A 16,439-nucleotide genomic window follows, 5' to 3' on the forward strand; every position below is an offset into this window, starting at 1 on the left:
TCACAGTATGTGTGCTGTTTCGATGGCTGTTTGCATGGGATCCATCTTATCCAGTAGCTTGAGGGACAAATCCAAATGCCATCCTGTGGTTTTATTTCCAGCTCTTCCAAGGCCACATGTTTCTATTCCACTGATCCACTATGTCCCTCTATACCCTGAGCACAAATCTGTAAAAGGTAGGCTTAGTCATCTGGAGTAGATGCTCAATACGCCTTGGCAGACAAAGTAACTGCGGCCCTTCTCTTTGCCTCCAGGAATGGGCCACCCCACAGACCTTTCGAAAGCTTAGCGTGTGCCCTCTGAGAACAGCTGGCATGTGAATGTCAACTCATCCTATGCTGCTTAGTCCTGCTGAAAATTTTTACTCACCTTTCAAAGCAAACAGAATTCGCTCTCAATTCCCCAGACAAACTACTACTATAGTTTTTCTTTCCAATATTTATTTCTGTCTCCTAATCTTAATTCTTCCAGTTTATGGCTCGGTCCTTCTACAGGGATTCATAGCAAATAGAATAATATCTTTCCTACTTTCAGATATTAAGATGGATCATTATTCCTCTTGATATGTTAAAAGATATTTATCAGTTTGAGTTATGAGGCCTTTCTGACTGTGAAGATTTAAACATCGATTTAATGCCAACTTAAAGACTCCTAAAAGTGTAGGAGATTGCACTAGATAAATAATTTAACAATAAAAGGTATATCAAGGCAGACATTATTGAAACCTTCCACCAATCAATCACCATTTTCCATGTTTATCCAATTTTCATCTCAAGGCTCTGTACATCAAATTGCCTAGACATATACTACACAACTGAAATAACTTCATCATTGAATAAAATTGCATAGCCATTAAAATTCTCTAATATCAAGATAGCTGACATTATGTTAAATATTGGCTTCAGTTCCGTAGGGTAATAAATTCTGACCTAAATCCAATCTTTCGTGGATAGTTGATTCATAATGAAAAATTACTGTTTTGTCACTTTATCTTAGGAAATTTACTGTGGAAACTAATACAGCACTGGGCAGTCTTTGAAATAGATGATAATTAAAAACATAGTTTCCTTCCTAGGCACCCTGAAACAAAGGGAATGGATTTGTTTTGGTGCAAAAATACCAGATATGCTAATAGCTACCAGATCAAGAAAGTTACTTTTGTGCTTTTCCCAGGTCTCTAATGTAGAAGCAATCCATTGATACACTGCACAACTGACACCTCTTAGAGTAGTCATCAGCCAGCAGCCATCACACACAGGTCCCTGTACCAGGTTGAAGCTGCTGAGCCACAGCTAAAAATGTAGAGGAAACACCACAGAAAACTTCCTCTGATTTCTTATTTATGTGTCACCGTGATGCAAAGCTGGAGAACTGCTGTCAGTGATGTGTTAATAAATTCATTGAAGGTACAGTAAATCAGATTGGACCTACAGCTGGACTGCTCTCTTGCCTGCCCTCAAATACCCACCAAAACACCAGGGTTTTTCAGTGATAGAACTATAGATTTTAGCATTTAAATTAAGTGACTTCGGAGAAACTCAGTTACCATTTTCGTCCTTAAAGATACTTTTGTTCAGCAAACTCCTTTAGGGGACTCAGAAAAAGTTGTTGTTATTTTGTAATAAAATTATTTCCAGGTCTCTTCATAAACAGGATTTAAAGTCCACTTGAATACCAAACTAACAACAATACCACCACTCACCATTTTTCCTCTGCATATATTTGCAATGGAGTTAAATACCTGTAATCCCTGGTCTGTACATGGCATGAGTTGTCTGAGGCATCCCAACAAGCCTGTGACACATCAAGGAATGAAACCACAGTACTAATCTAGGGCTTATTTTCTAATTTTATGATATGGTGTAATGAAGCGTATTCTTGCTGTCACTCTTTAATTGGGAGCTCTCTAATGACTTCTTTAAGTAATCACATCCCCAGGTGACAATATAATAAATAGACTTTGAAAAAATATCTTTCACCATCGGGACAAGATTTTTTTTTTTTTTTTTTTTTTCCCCCCCTTCTAAATGAGACTTCTGCTTGGAGGGATTCCAGTAGAGCTCTCTAAGCCATCACAAGCTTACACTGGGGATCTCTAATATCACTCTTATTTGTTTCCTAAATTTTTGCAGTCTGCAGTGATAGAAAGCAGAGATCAAGAAAAACACAAAGATGATCTTGTCTGCATGCTTGGGAAATTATGCCTACAAATGGCCATAAATGATCGAGAAAAATGAAAATGTATGAACTTGCGTGTTAACTGCTGCCTTGTCATTGTAAAAGATGATGCTGAATCTGATGGGATTTCTCATTAAGAAGATCCAGAAATGGACCATTTTGAACAGACTTCCTATTTGTTGTTTAGGTGAAGAATGTCAGAAATGTCTGAAGCCTCCTCGGGAGCCTGATGGAAGTGATTTTCCCATTTGATTTTCAGGGATCTGCCGGTAGATCATTTTCAGAATCAGACTTAAAACTGCTCTTATTCCCAAAATACTAGATGGACATGCTTTGCTTTGGACCATACACTCCCACTGACTGGTAAGACAAGTATCGCCAGTCCTGAATACCTATTTTCTTTTTTGATATTTGCTTGCTTCTGTATGAACAAAATTGTCTTGTTTTTCCTTGGTGATCTTAAAATTATGGAGACGGAAGTGCATAGAGACATTTTAAGGTGCACTGATAAAAGTTACTAAATAAAGTTACTGAAGAAAGAGAACATTTAAGTGAGGTCATCAAAGCTAGTGTAATATATGTTAGTTAAGCTTCTAGTCCACTTTGCTTTTAATACTTCATGGGAAGATTGAGTCTGTGTTCATCTCCTGGCAGAAAAAGCTGAAGTTATTTACAAAAACACATCAGCTCCACATTGACTCCCCCTACTGTGGCTTGGCAAATCCAGTGTGTGTTATGTAGAAGTCTTATTCACAATTAATCTCAGCCACACCTCTCATTAGCCATTTGTTTACACTGGCAAGGCGGACAACAGTGTCAGGCTGGGTTCTCCTGTCCAGCTTTCCTTTCTCTAAGGGTGTATATTCCTTACAATGCTTCTGAATAAGAAACTAAAGAACGCGACTATTTCTCAGACAGAGAATGACTTTAGGATAGATCCTCAAACCTATTCAGAGACTTACAGATACATGAGTGAAATTCTTTTGCAGCACCTAGTCTTAGGTGCCATGCAAAAGAGAAAATACAAATGGGTAAAACATATACTGCAGTAAATTCCTCTTTTAAAATTCCCTTTTCCTCCCTACTATTCAGTAAATTTCCCAGAATGAATCACAGCCCACAAATAGATGGAGAACATGAAAATGTATGGTTCTGTTTAGTCATGCTACTGTCAAGTTCAACAATATTATCCAGTACAGTAACACACTGCATACACAGAAGCTTTCAGTCTAAAAGTAGCACAGTTTAAAATATGCCACTACACAGTAATATCATTGGCTGGATGGAAACCTTAATTTCCAATTAAAAACACAGGTGAGTAAGCAGTGAGACTTCTTAAACTGCTATTTACAGCTTGTCACAAACAAAGGTGCATTCTCACCAACAAAGTATTTCTCTTACAACTTTTAATGAGTTATACAAATGAATCTAGACTTCAACAAAACACTTCATCATCAGTTTGGAAAGAAAATCTCCACAAAAGAGAAGCAATCACCTTGCAACAAAAAGAATGATACAAACAACTGTATTCTAGTTACATGAAGGGTAGTGAGGTTTCCAACAAGATTTGTAGAAAAAGACCCTTGTGACAGACAGCTTTTTTTTGTTTGGTTTTTTTTTTGTGGTGCTCCCTGACAAGACCTACAACTGTTGCAGACTGTCATGCCTCAAGGACAACTGGTCATTAAAGTAACCAAATGCAAGTCAGAGTAATTAGCAAGAAAGTGGGACATAAGATCTGTAGATGAGCTTCTTCAAGCTGATCGACAGAAAGATGATGTGATCTCTTTATGGTATCATAAAGATTTCATGTTCAAACTCACAAAGCCGTCCTGCAAACCATCAGCATGACAGAGGTCAGGAGGATGTCCTCCTACAAAGATCTTCATTTGCCATGGCAGTGATTCCTCGGAGAATAGTGCAAGGTAAGGAGAGCGGTATCTAAATAAAAGATTTTGATTCATGAAGACGCTGGCTTTTTTTTTTTTTTTTTTTTTCTCTAAACTCCTGGCATAACTCAAAGGAAGTATCCATACTGCTGCTAATAAAAATGTGTGAAGTTGAAGTTCTTGCTGAATTTCACTGCCTGTGGAGAACAACATGATCCCTCCAAAACACAGACGGTGTGTATATGCAGTAATGATGAATAGGAAACTTGAACCCATGACTGAACCAAGCCTTTATATGCTTACCGACAAGTTTAATAGGTACCACCCACTGACATCCTAAATGCACCCACTCTCCTCAGTCTAGACAAAGCACATTGTTAGGAGGTAGAAGGGCCTTTCATCAAAACTTTTAACAACCAGAAAAGTTTTAGCAGAATAAGAGAAGGTGGCGTGACAGGGGAACGCAGCCACTGGCATATGGCCAATGCTCTTCTGGCAGTGCTGCCTGTAGAAGACTGTGTTTTATCACGAGCAATATGGGGAAATTCTGTTTTAAAAGGCAACAAGCGATTCAGTTCTGCAGAACAAATCCGACAAATAGGATATACAATTTCTATTAAAGTTATTTTCAATAAACCAGAGTTTGAATTAATAATGATTTTCCTGCAATATAATTCTGGGTTTTGGCTTAAATCTCCCACCATCCTTACAGTGACATCCACTGGAAGAAGACAGATGAGTAAGCACCAAACACAAGAGATGGTAGTGAAGATTCAGCCTCAGCAAGCTCTTGAAAAAAGGACTGAAAAATTCTTTGGCCTCCCCAGATGCTGATGAGAAAACTAGAGAAGGAAAATGATAGACTTTAGCCATGGACCGTTCAGTAGGGCCAGGCCTTTAAAACCAGTATCTCATAATAAAACTGATAATTAAATAGTTCAGAGTTTAAGGTGCATTCAATTAAGCCTGATAGTGACAGCAGTAGATACTGGGAGTTGGGAGTAGTCCATTCTTCCTTACAAAAGTGCCAATCAGGAATAACTTATTTGACACAACTAGATGATAAATCAGTGACATATCATGGATAGTAAAATACTGTGAGTGGAATCAGGGCTATTCACTTCTCACATGCTCGCAAACTATCAACAATGAGCATTTATTTGGAAGACTAAGTATACATTGAGCAATTTTGAAATCTTTTCCAAGTTTGCTCAGCTACAGATTCTTATCGTTCAGTCCTTCTATAAAAGTCATGATTACCCTGGGAGATAAAAAGACTGATGTTTTAAAACTACCTTCTGCATAAGAAATATTTGCAACAGAAACAACTACATTACAGTTTGGAGTCTTAAAATGGCATTAGTGTCCTGTAAGATTGGCTTCATGGCTAGACTGTTGGCATTTTACTTCAGAATAGATCCCTTAAAGAACTCTTCCTCATTTCCAAAGAAAGACATTACAAAACAGCCACTGGTCTCATGAAGCCCAGCAACTCTTGAAATACATCAAATAAATGTACTCTTTCAAAAATCTCCCTATGCATTCCCTTTAACTATATACTTAATCCTGTAACAAACCCTGTAAGTAGTTAAGGCATCTGTTTTAAGAAGCCACAAAAGAGAAAAATTCTTTGCCCTAGCTCAGGAGGCAGAAATTAAATGTCAAGACTTTTCCCTCCAATTATTTTAAAAGTAATACAGGCAGTGCCACTGACTTCAAACCAAACTGTGGCAGCCTCAAGGCACAGCTAACATGGGATTTCTGGGACATGACACTTTGCAATTCTCAAAATAATTCATCAGCTGTAGATTCCTGTGAAAATAGAGTATTACTACGTTAAGTAATGGTACTTAGAGAAGTGCAATGGTTAGAAGGACAGAGCTGAATTTCTAGTGAGTCAGCCTCATGTCCTTGGTGATATTTTAGGGCTAAACCAAAAAACAAATCTGAAAGCTGCTGTTGCCTGTTTACAATTAGTACGTAACAATGACATTCTAACACAGTTTTCTTATGGTTGCAAAGACAAATTAGGAAAGAATATAACATTGAGGCTGCTTGTGCAACCTTACCTCAAGCTCAGTTCAATACTACTGTGCATTTACATCATACAGCTGCTTGCTTAGCACTGAATAAAAATAAAGAGAATCAGATGCCACATTTCCTCTCAAAGGTCTGTCTACTAAAATCACTGTAATGAGTCCAGTCCAGGTCCAACACCTATTTTATATGTGAAAAAAACCCATGACTGCCAATATGACTCAAGTTTTCCTACTATAGGGGAGGTTGGGTTTGCTGTGTTTTTTTGTTTTGGCTTGGTTTGGGTTTTTAGTGTTTTTTTTTTTGTTGTTGTTATGTTTTGTTTGTTTGTTTTTTCTTGTCCCCTCCCCAGTTCATACCATTGTACCAATAATTTTCTCTAGCCGTAGTTGTATTTGACTCACCCCCCTACCCGACACTCTAGCCACATGTTTCAGTATCCCTGGGAATCATTTAGCAATGACTTAAGTATTTTTCTTTCATCTCTGTATATACATGGCAATCTTTATCAAAATATTCACTGAGCTTCTGCTACCCTCATGCTCTCTTCCCAAGAGGTTTGCAGCAAGGACATACTTAGCCATTATCCTCTCTTCTCATGCTTGCCTACACTGCCCCTTTAATGCTCCATAAAATTATATCATTTTCCAAAACAGAGACTTGGTGAGAACTAGGGCTGCTGACCAGAAATTTTCCAGCCTTTCTGCCCTCCATTCCTTGTGTCATGCATTGCTCTTGGCATTTCCTTAAGATGCCATTTGTCAAGATGTTTTTCTGCAAGTCTGCTGCACTGGCCTGTCAGAGACCAACGCTGCAGCCGCCAGATCCACAGGTGCCAGACAAGCTTAGCGTGGAAAAACCAGACAGAAGCATCACATGGAAAAAACAGAGGAACATCAGTCTGATTTCATTCTCCCACTTCTTGTCAATGATCTAGACAGGAGCTGTCTGTATTTAAATGAAAGGATTAATTGGCACAAACACCCAACAGTTTTCCCTCACTGAATTTCTTCTAAAACCGAAGCTGAAACTATGCGAGACAGCACTGACAAAGCCAACCTGTGCTCGTTCCTAATGGCCTTAGTTTTGAGAGATGAATCCCATAGCTCTGCAAGGCCACAAGCTCACCCATCCCTAAGAAACACCAGTCTCCTGTCCTCTACACTGCAGCTGTCTCCAGAGATGTAAGGATGTGGCAAAATAACGTCACCCTGGTTTGGATGCCACAAGGACACTTCTAGAAATTCCATCTCCCTTACAAGGTATACGATGATCTTTCTTTTGCAAAGACATTTGTCCAGTTTCTGACCTGCTGGCCAGATCCAGTTTCTGAGGATAATTCATTCATTTGGCTCTCTGCCCAGGGAACAACTCAGCTGTGAGCAGTGGGAAGCATTCTAGCAGCTCTTACATCAAGGCTGCCTCATCACTCCCTTCAAATGACCAGAGTGCACTGGTCACCCACAGCAACACAGGCAGCCTACAGTGGGTCGCCTGCCTGCCCATCCAGTCTGGTGACAGAGGCTTTTGTGCACTTTGGGTTCTAGCATTTACATGTATTTTCATCACATAAACTGTATACTCCAGTCATCATCCGTACAATTAGGTAGGGTTAACCTTCAGCCAAAACAATTAAATATATTTTCATTACTTACACCCTAATTTTAACTATCCAGACTTGCATATGTGGCCATAATAAGAGTTAATCTGAGAATCACTGGCAACATACATTCTTCCTGAGATCTCATTTTTCTCCTTACAGTGCCACAGTTTCACTAATTTTATTAAAGTTGGTTCTGCTTTACATGTGTAAGGAGAAAGGACAGACATACCACTTATTGCACAGACTCATTTTGCCTAAAATGCAAGTACTGAATCTTGAAACAGTACTTTATAATGAAAGAAGTGCTGGAAACACAGTTTCCAGAACAGAACACAATCTCTGTACACAGTGTAATTACATCTTAGCGTTTTGCAGAATACTAGCGTATGGCTTAAATGCTATTAATTGTAAGCAGTGTAGTTCCACAGGATGTTGTTCGCTGATAACTACTCAATTAGGGTTATTTTGCAATTAGTCTACTCACAGTAAATTTATTGCAACCAGAGTCATCTGTGGTGCAGCAAATTAAAATGCTGTCTGGGCTGCACGTGCAGTGGCTCTTACATGCTCCTTAAATTGTGTATAGCTCACCACAGTAATTTTGTCACACTAACAGATTAAGCATACAGAAAAGCAGCAGCAGCCAATGCCACTGAGAATCTTGAAACCAGGAGAAAAAGACAAATTTGGGGTTCAATAATCTTTAGCTCAAACCCAGTGAGTCCAAAACTGCATTTCCAAAAATGTGAAAGCTAAACAAAGCTGTACGTTTATATGTCACTATGCACATATACATGCATATTGAGTGGATGAAAGTCTGTATTTGCTTAGTTACAGCTCCCGTTCTTTTAAAATTCTACAGAGGATGCTCTCATTTCCATGCCTTGACGAAGTTATGCTCCACCCCTTAAGTAACTGGCATCTTAGTGGTTTATCCTTTCCTTTCCTGCAAATCATACCCCTTTCTGTTCAGTGCTTTGAAGTAGTCAGATAAAAACATTATAGGCATACAGATTGCTATTACCTGTGCACATTATTCAGTAAACAGAGCTTCAGAGCCCTTTTCTCTCAGTTTGAAAACCAAAAGATGACTGTGTTTTCTAAAATGAAATGAAAATTTTTCCTCTCAGTAGCCTGTAAGAAACTGGAAACTCTTGCTTCGATGTGCCAGAGTAGCATTATCAATAAGCAACCAGGGAGAAAGCAGTCTAATCTGCAAAGAACCCTTTCAGTGCTGATGAATGATGTGGAATGAGGGTGGCTTGATTATTTTTCTACATCATTTATGAGTTGGGTTTACCCCATGGGGATGAAGGTAGCAGAAAACCTGTTTGATTTATAAACTAAGAAAAGACAACAGAAGAGCCAAGGGGAAATAAGTCAGGCTCACTTGAGGCTCTCTGCTTTCTTAGGGACTTTTCTTTTGCCATAACTACATCTTAGAAAAAAACCCTCAAAAAAACCTGTTACATACTTTTGGTCTATCTAGGGCCATAGATCTGGGTCTAGCATAAGCCCAGTTGGGTAATGAATGATAAGCATTAGGCCAGAGTCTCCGTGGGGATATGACAGCCTAGAGAAGCTGGCCCAGAGGAGGACTAACACAGGTACTACTTGGCACCATGCCTTCAGTGACTCACAGACCTGGTGCCAATGACTAAGGAGGGACCGTGCTGCATACCCAGAAAACTTGCAAGGCCAGGGATTTGGAGCTACAAACTACCATGATCCACATGGGAGTGAAAAACAGAGAATTCAGGGACTGAATCTTGCCAGTGGGTCAGAAGCTGGGCTTTTTTCATCACAGAAGGAAGACTACAACTAAAAGTCACTACTTCAATATGCATGTTGGAATGTAGAGAGTTGTGCAATTGTAATTGCATTGCTGCCCAATAATCTGGGCAACAATCTCAGCAGTCAAGGTTACAGTGGCCATTCTAAACTGTACTCTTGCCCAAGCTAATAAGGGATTATTCCAGAAGAAATGTGGCACAGATCAGGTCATTTGTGCTTTGTCAAAGATGAGTTTGTCTAGGTACAGAGTGAAGCTTATTTTGGAGCCAAAAACTCACATTGAAACTTGTGCTTCTTCGCAGTACCTCTGCGCAAGAGGAGGGCCATGTATGATGACGGACAACAAATGGAGGCAACTGGTCCAGGTCCACCAACAGCTTCGGTGAGCAGAAGTGAGGCTGGCACACCAGGGGAATCAGTGTCTCTAGTCTGGCCTGCGTAGGACCAGGCTGGAGATGGGTCCAATAAGGAAACAATCTGCCACATTGTCCACAGGTTGCTGATCTCCACATCACATCTCCCAAGAAGAAATGAACTCCCAAAAGGATGTCTTCCTATACCCTCTCCCCAACCTGCACAGGACTGGATTTTCCCTTTCTTCATCTAACACTTCATCTAACAAAAGTAGGTTTGTGCCAAACCTACTTTTCCCCTCTTACCTTCACTGACTGCATTTCCCCTCAAAACACAGTTCTACAAACTCCAAACATTCCCTTCCAAGTGAAGGATGACTTTCAAGCTGCCTGCTGCCCTGATCTCAGCCATGACTTCGGATAAGGCTGCATCTAAAGCTTTTTGACACTAATCCCCTGTTCTGTAGTGTTTGTGCCCTGTTTTCAGGACCAGCTTGTTGGGAAATACCAGCTCACATGCACTGAAAGTCAGGTTACAGGCTAAGTTGCCACGCTCCGTTTTGCTGCTTCAGCAGTGTTGTCTCTCTGCAACGTCCTTAGAAGGACTGCAGCCTATGACCTCCTGTTCTTACGGAAATAACACCTGCATGTCAAGCAGATAGTAAACATGCTCCTTTTTAACAATTTCTTTTATACACTGAAGATACTTACATTCAACTTCCTTTGCCTGTTGCCGTTAGAAACAATCAAATACTTAAAAGAAAAACAGCTTTTAAGATCCTGAGGCCATTAATAACCACTCAAGTGAAGGTATCACTTCACATTTATGACAATCCAGATGGATGAAGTCATGTCCATGATTGATAGCTACACTTAGCAACTTCATGGTTTTGATCAGCTGAGACAGGAACCAAGGGGCTTAAGTGCTGGATGACATCTCAATGGAAACCATAGCACTGGGAACATGTTTATAAGTTGGGATAATGGACAACTGTGCTGCTCCAATGCATAAATATTTATACTTCTCAGCTCTGCTGAAAATAGCCAGGAAACCTTTTTTCAAACCAAAATGAAGGGAACAGCACTCACATGCTGAATACATAGACTCAGGCCCCAGATGTCTGACTTCTGTCGACAAACAGCATATAGCTTTTTTTGATGCATAGTGACAAGACCTCAACCCAGACCTCCCCCTACCAGTGTTCCTAATCATGGGGTGTCTTATATCCCCAAAAGCTGATGGCCTTTGCCTCACAAACATCTCCTAACCCAGTTCGGCTACTTTAAAGGACCTCTGCAGTTGATGCAGACACCTCTGATGAGGGATGGAGCCAGTCTGTGGCTGAACAGCAGCAGTTATTTATGTTCTGCAGTGGGGAGAAGAGATCTGAGACCATAACACATTTAAACTTAGGCAATGTACCTTTAACAGGGCTGTAAAATATAAGGGACCTACGAAGCTTTACTTATATATAAGGCCTGCTGGTAGGCACTGGGCAACTTCAGTGTCGGGGTATCTACATGTCTGTCTTGATAACCCTGTACTCAGACATTTGAGAAGTGACTTCAAAGGTTGGATCTCCTCCATAGGTCTGATGTCCCAATCTGCTTGTGACCACACTATTATCTTGACTGCAGGGCATATGAGATAAATTCTGTATTTTAAAAAGAAGCAACAAGTATTTCTCGAGAAGCCTGTTTTAAGAATTTTAAGAATTCCATCCCCAGGCAGGAGATAAAATCATAGGTGCGTACAAAATTGCACACAGCTGCAGTGTGTGCCCACACTAATGACAATCCATCTTCTTGCTCTCTCCAGGATACCGCTTGCATATTTGCATACGTGATGCATTTGATGACATTACTAAGATACATACTTGCTCCCAAAAAGTGTAGGACAGTGTCTGCAAGGTGCTGACTTCCATCAGCTTTCTCAGAGTCTCAGAGCTGACTCTCCTGTCGTTAGAGAAGAGGGAAGGATACCAAGGACATGCTTATCACAGTGGATTCCACCAGTGGTACGCCAGTGGAACCTCAGGGGCACCCAGACGGTAGTCACTGATGCTCAGCCTGTCACTGATATCTGGTTTTGCTCAATTTTTATCTCTGTACTGTTCTTTTGTCTTCCCTTCAATGTGTGCTGCCTCTGCTGTCCCTCTCCCTGCTTTGCACTGAACACCAAGGTTTCTGCCTGCTCCATTAATTCTTTATCTCCAATGTTTGCCCACCTAGCTTAATGATTTTGAATATTACCAGGGTAAGAAAGGGAGAATAAACACCAACAGAGACATGGTAAAAAAACAAAACAAAACAGTCACAGATGCACTGAGGTGGGAAATGGGGTGCTCACACAGTTCATCCTGGTAATATGCGTCATCTAAATTAAAAGCCGAAGCTTCCTATTACAGAGAGATGCTCTTGTTTGGAAACATCCTCTGGGGTACCTCCTTTTCTTCCCATTGTCTGCACGGGGAGTTTAGCCTCCTAATTTAGGCAACAGCAACATGAATCCTCCTCCCTCCCACAATGAAACCACCCAGTAGTAACCACTGCTTTGTGATGGGGCAATAAACAAGGAAGCTATGGGGGTGAGAGGATGTTACTAAATATTCCTAATGAAAGAAACTAAACAACCCCTAATCCCCATGGCTCATCATGTTTACTGTACCATCTCAAAGCAAGACCAGTTCTCTTGTTTGTGGAAGTCCCTCTGCACTTTCAGCTCAGACGAAGAAAAGACATTAGCATATCCTTACATGCAAGGGCTCAAGTGCCAAATATAGGATGGGGACTTTGGTCTGTTGTATAAACAAATGCTGCTGCAGATAATGCTGTTTCTTGATCAATACCTACTTTGATCAACCGATCAATGCTTTTTTTACAAAAGAAGAAAAAAAAAAGCATTTAACTGTATGGGAAGCTGACAGCTTAATGAATGGTGGCACAAGAAGTACTCTTCTTGAAAAGTAGGAAAAGGTCAGCTCACGCATGCAAACCAAAAGCAAGCTAGGAGATACCTCGTGTATCTGACTGCATGGAGAAACCAAAAGCAACAAATCAAAGCTTGGCTTGGGCTAGCAGAGGTAACTGACTCTCTACAGCAGTGATTTTTCAAAATTACTTTTACTGCTGGAGAACGTTAAAAATAGAAGTGAGCCATAAAATCGGATTTTTTTCCCATACTTTTGGAATTTTGTTTTTTTTTTTTATTATTATACTTCTGATGATTACCTGGGTTATCAAAATGCCTAGCAGTCCTGGTTATTAGCTAGGACTCCACTGTGCCAGAAAAAATGGTCATATGGCCATAACAGCAATGCCACTCATTTATCGGTTCGCATAAGGCATCAAAATTCACCATAGCTGTTTCCTGATCCCCAAAAAGCAGACAACTCCTGTACAGAATAAAAAGACTTTCACTACACTTCTCTGTGCCTGTAGATTAAGAACTAAAAGAAACAGGAGTAGCAGCGGAATATCTAGATCACATTAGTGTAACAAAAATCTGGTGGAAATAAAGTGAAACAAAATTCTGTGGGAATCTACCAAGGATCTTGTGACACCTGTATAACTCCCTGTTTAAAACATCCTCAAACCCTCCTTCGTTTTCACAGACTAAGTACATTATACATTCCTGCAATAAAGGCAATTTGTCATCAGAAAGCCATTTGAATTATACAGAATCCTTCCCCCGAGATACAGCGCTACTTCTCCTTCATCATCTACCAACTTACCCTCCAGTGTACAGAAACGCGTCACTTTCTCCGGCATCAGCTTTCCATGCTTGTGCTGACAATACACATCTGCGATCTCCTGCCGACACTGCTTAGATTTAGACCGGGACATGGCCGAGATTGCCTCTTTCCCCGTGACCTCACACTTTGGTGTTTGGTCATATCTCAGTTCAGGGGAGCTGTTTCCACTTTTTTTTAAATGATGCTGTCTGGGAGACCTGTGAATCTCCTTTATATCGTTGTTGTTGTTGCTGCTGCTGTTTTTTCCAGGGTGATCACTGAATTGCACCACCTCATTGGAGTTCTTCCCTAGCAGCAAGTTCTCCTTCATCTTCTCCTCTTCCAGTTTCTTTCTCAAGTGCTCCTTTTGCTTGCTAGGGTTTTTTTTCACCAGCTCAGACTGGTGTTTTTGCCTCTGAGTCCTGGGAGCAAAGTTACTGTTATCAATATTTTCAAAGTCCTTGGGGACTGAATTTTCATTATTGCTGTCTGTTCGCATTTTCTCTTTCGGTCGGTGGGAAAAATAGCCATCCTATAAATGGGGAGAAAAATTATACTCATCTTACTAAAAATAGTCACATCCCATGCATTACAAGCATTTCTTACATGAAAACATAAATTAATTTCAATCCAACATACAGCAAAAAATCCCCATGTTAGGGTTCATAACAGTAAGAGGGAACTGAGGGAGGTCTCTGAGCTGCCCAAGTCAGCACAACCATCAACTCCTTGCACCCCCTTCATCACCAAGCCAGAGTCCAACCCCTGTCAGGGAGGTTTTACACAGGTTTTTGAGCAACTGTTCACTGAAGACTTCACCTTGACACCACTAAAAAAGTCAATGGCAAAACCAACACAGGTTTCACTGGAGTTGGAGCAGGTCTTTCAGTGCTTTCCTTCACTCTATGTTAATGACAGCAGTTTGGTATCCCAGGAACTGTCCCATTCCTCTGCAGAAAGCACCACCCAACTTTATAGCCCAAGCTTTCTTACAGTGAAGCAACTTTGCTACAAACCAAACCCTTCCTAATTTTGGTTTGGGTTTTTTTTTTTTTAGTTTCTACATAATAAGACTTTGGAGAAGAGTCTCCCACAGGGTGCACTGCAGCCTTGCTGCAGGTGGGAAGCTGTGGCAGCAACAAGCCCTGTGTGAGAGGGTGAGCAGCTGCAGACTCTTGGGCTCCCCAGGAGGGTCAGAGCCAGGCTCAGATGTCAGCTCTTAACCATTATGTTTCTCTTCTCCACAGTGGGAGCACTTTGATAAATACAGAGACCATAATGTTGCAACATATAAAATACATTATATAAAGGAAAAGGTATAGACCCTGTAAAATGTTTGTCTGATGCAGAATAATGCTTTGCTTCACTATTTTACCCCTGCCTCCACCTATTACTACAGGAACTCGTCCTAGCCCATCAACAGCAGAACAGATTGACAACACCAAATTAAAAGGAGGACTATCCCAGAGATCCTAGAACAACAGAGAACATGGCCATCTGCTCTAGAAAAGATGTGACAGACAAAACCGAGAGGCACTTATATGTGTATATTACTATCAAATGGGAACTTGTCTGATAGCCAGGGGTGGCTATCAGATGACAGAAACTACTTCTCAGGCTAGTGGGGAACACAATTTTTACACCCATGGAACAGGAAATATCTCCATTTATTAAACTGATCAATAGCAGATGAAGTCAATGGGGAATTGTTATTAAAACATCTGAAGACAGAAACGTAAATACTGATAGACTTCTTGAGCCTATCCTGTTTTCTTTCCACTAGTGAAAAAACCTAACAACCAAAAATCAGAGGCTGGTAAATGACAGCATCCGCTAAGGATGACTGATGGGAGCCACTCTTAACACCTATGAACCACCTTTTCTATTCAAAACACTTTACCAGCACTAGCTAATTGTTTCTCACACCTTTTCTGACAGGAACTATTTAACAGGCAGGTTTTGTAGAGGAAGGAGAGGGAGATAATGACGCATCCAAGGCCATGCAGGAAGTCAGTATCACTTCGACCTCTGCAGCTGAGCAATGAGAAATGTTTCAATAGTTCATTCATTAGATGTGGTTCTGTGAGTGATTGAAGTGATTCTCTCTTCATTAATATCTCTAGCTCATAAGTAGCTTTAGCTATCAGACATAGAGGAATGCAGAGATATTAAAAAGAAAAAACAATAAAAAAAAACAAAAGCCAAACACTGAAACCAAAACCCTAACATTTTTCAAAGAAAATATTCCTAGCTTGGAAAGAACGTATCTTTTTTTTTTTTAAAAAAAAAAAATCTTACTAACTTTTAAGAGCACACATGAAATTAAATACTTTTTTTCTGTCTTTTTCTTTTACGGAGAAAAAAGAATAGCATTTTTTAGAGAATTACAGAATCAGGTTGAAAAAGACCCTTAAGATCACAGAGTCCAACAGTTAGTCTAGCACAGCCAAGTCCACCATTAATGGTGACTCAACCACTTCCCCGGGCAGCCTGTTCCAATGCTTGACAATGCTTTTGGTGAAGAAATTTTTCCTAATACCTAATCTAAACCTCCCCTGGTGCAACTGGAAGCTGTTTCCTCATCTATCAGTTGTTTGGAAATGAGACTGACACCCACCTCCCCTCATCCTCCTTTTCTCCAGGCTAAACAACCCCAGCTCCCTCAGCTGCTCCTCATGAGACTTGTACTCTAGACCCTTCACCAGCTTCATTGCTCTTTGGACACCAAAGAGAAAACAAACAAAAAACAGTTTCAAGACAGCCCTCATTCCCATGAATGACCAAACTAAAAACCCCAACAATTATTTTCAGAGCCCAGCTCCCTTCACTTAGCCTGTATCTCCAATGTATC

General features: G+C 40.4%; 1 protein-coding gene across 3 annotated transcripts in view; it reads right to left on the bottom strand.

Moving 5' to 3' along the window:
• The window catches only part of XYLT1 (xylosyltransferase 1), a 207,004-nt gene that overhangs the window by 90,544 nt on the left and 100,021 nt on the right, over nucleotides 1-16,439 (bottom strand). For all 3 annotated transcript variants that reach the window (XM_042798416.1, XM_042798417.1, XM_042798415.1), the window contains one exon: nucleotides 13,589-14,120. In XM_042798416.1, the coding sequence (XP_042654350.1) occupies nucleotides 13,589-14,120 (532 nt within the window). The remainder of the gene's footprint in view (nucleotides 1-13,588; nucleotides 14,121-16,439) is intronic.

This window comes from Tyto alba, unplaced genomic scaffold (genome assembly GCF_018691265.1).
Source record: "Tyto alba isolate M040663 unplaced genomic scaffold, T.alba_DEE_v4.0 Super-Scaffold_28, whole genome shotgun sequence".
NCBI lineage: Eukaryota > Metazoa > Chordata > Aves > Strigiformes > Tytonidae > Tyto > Tyto alba.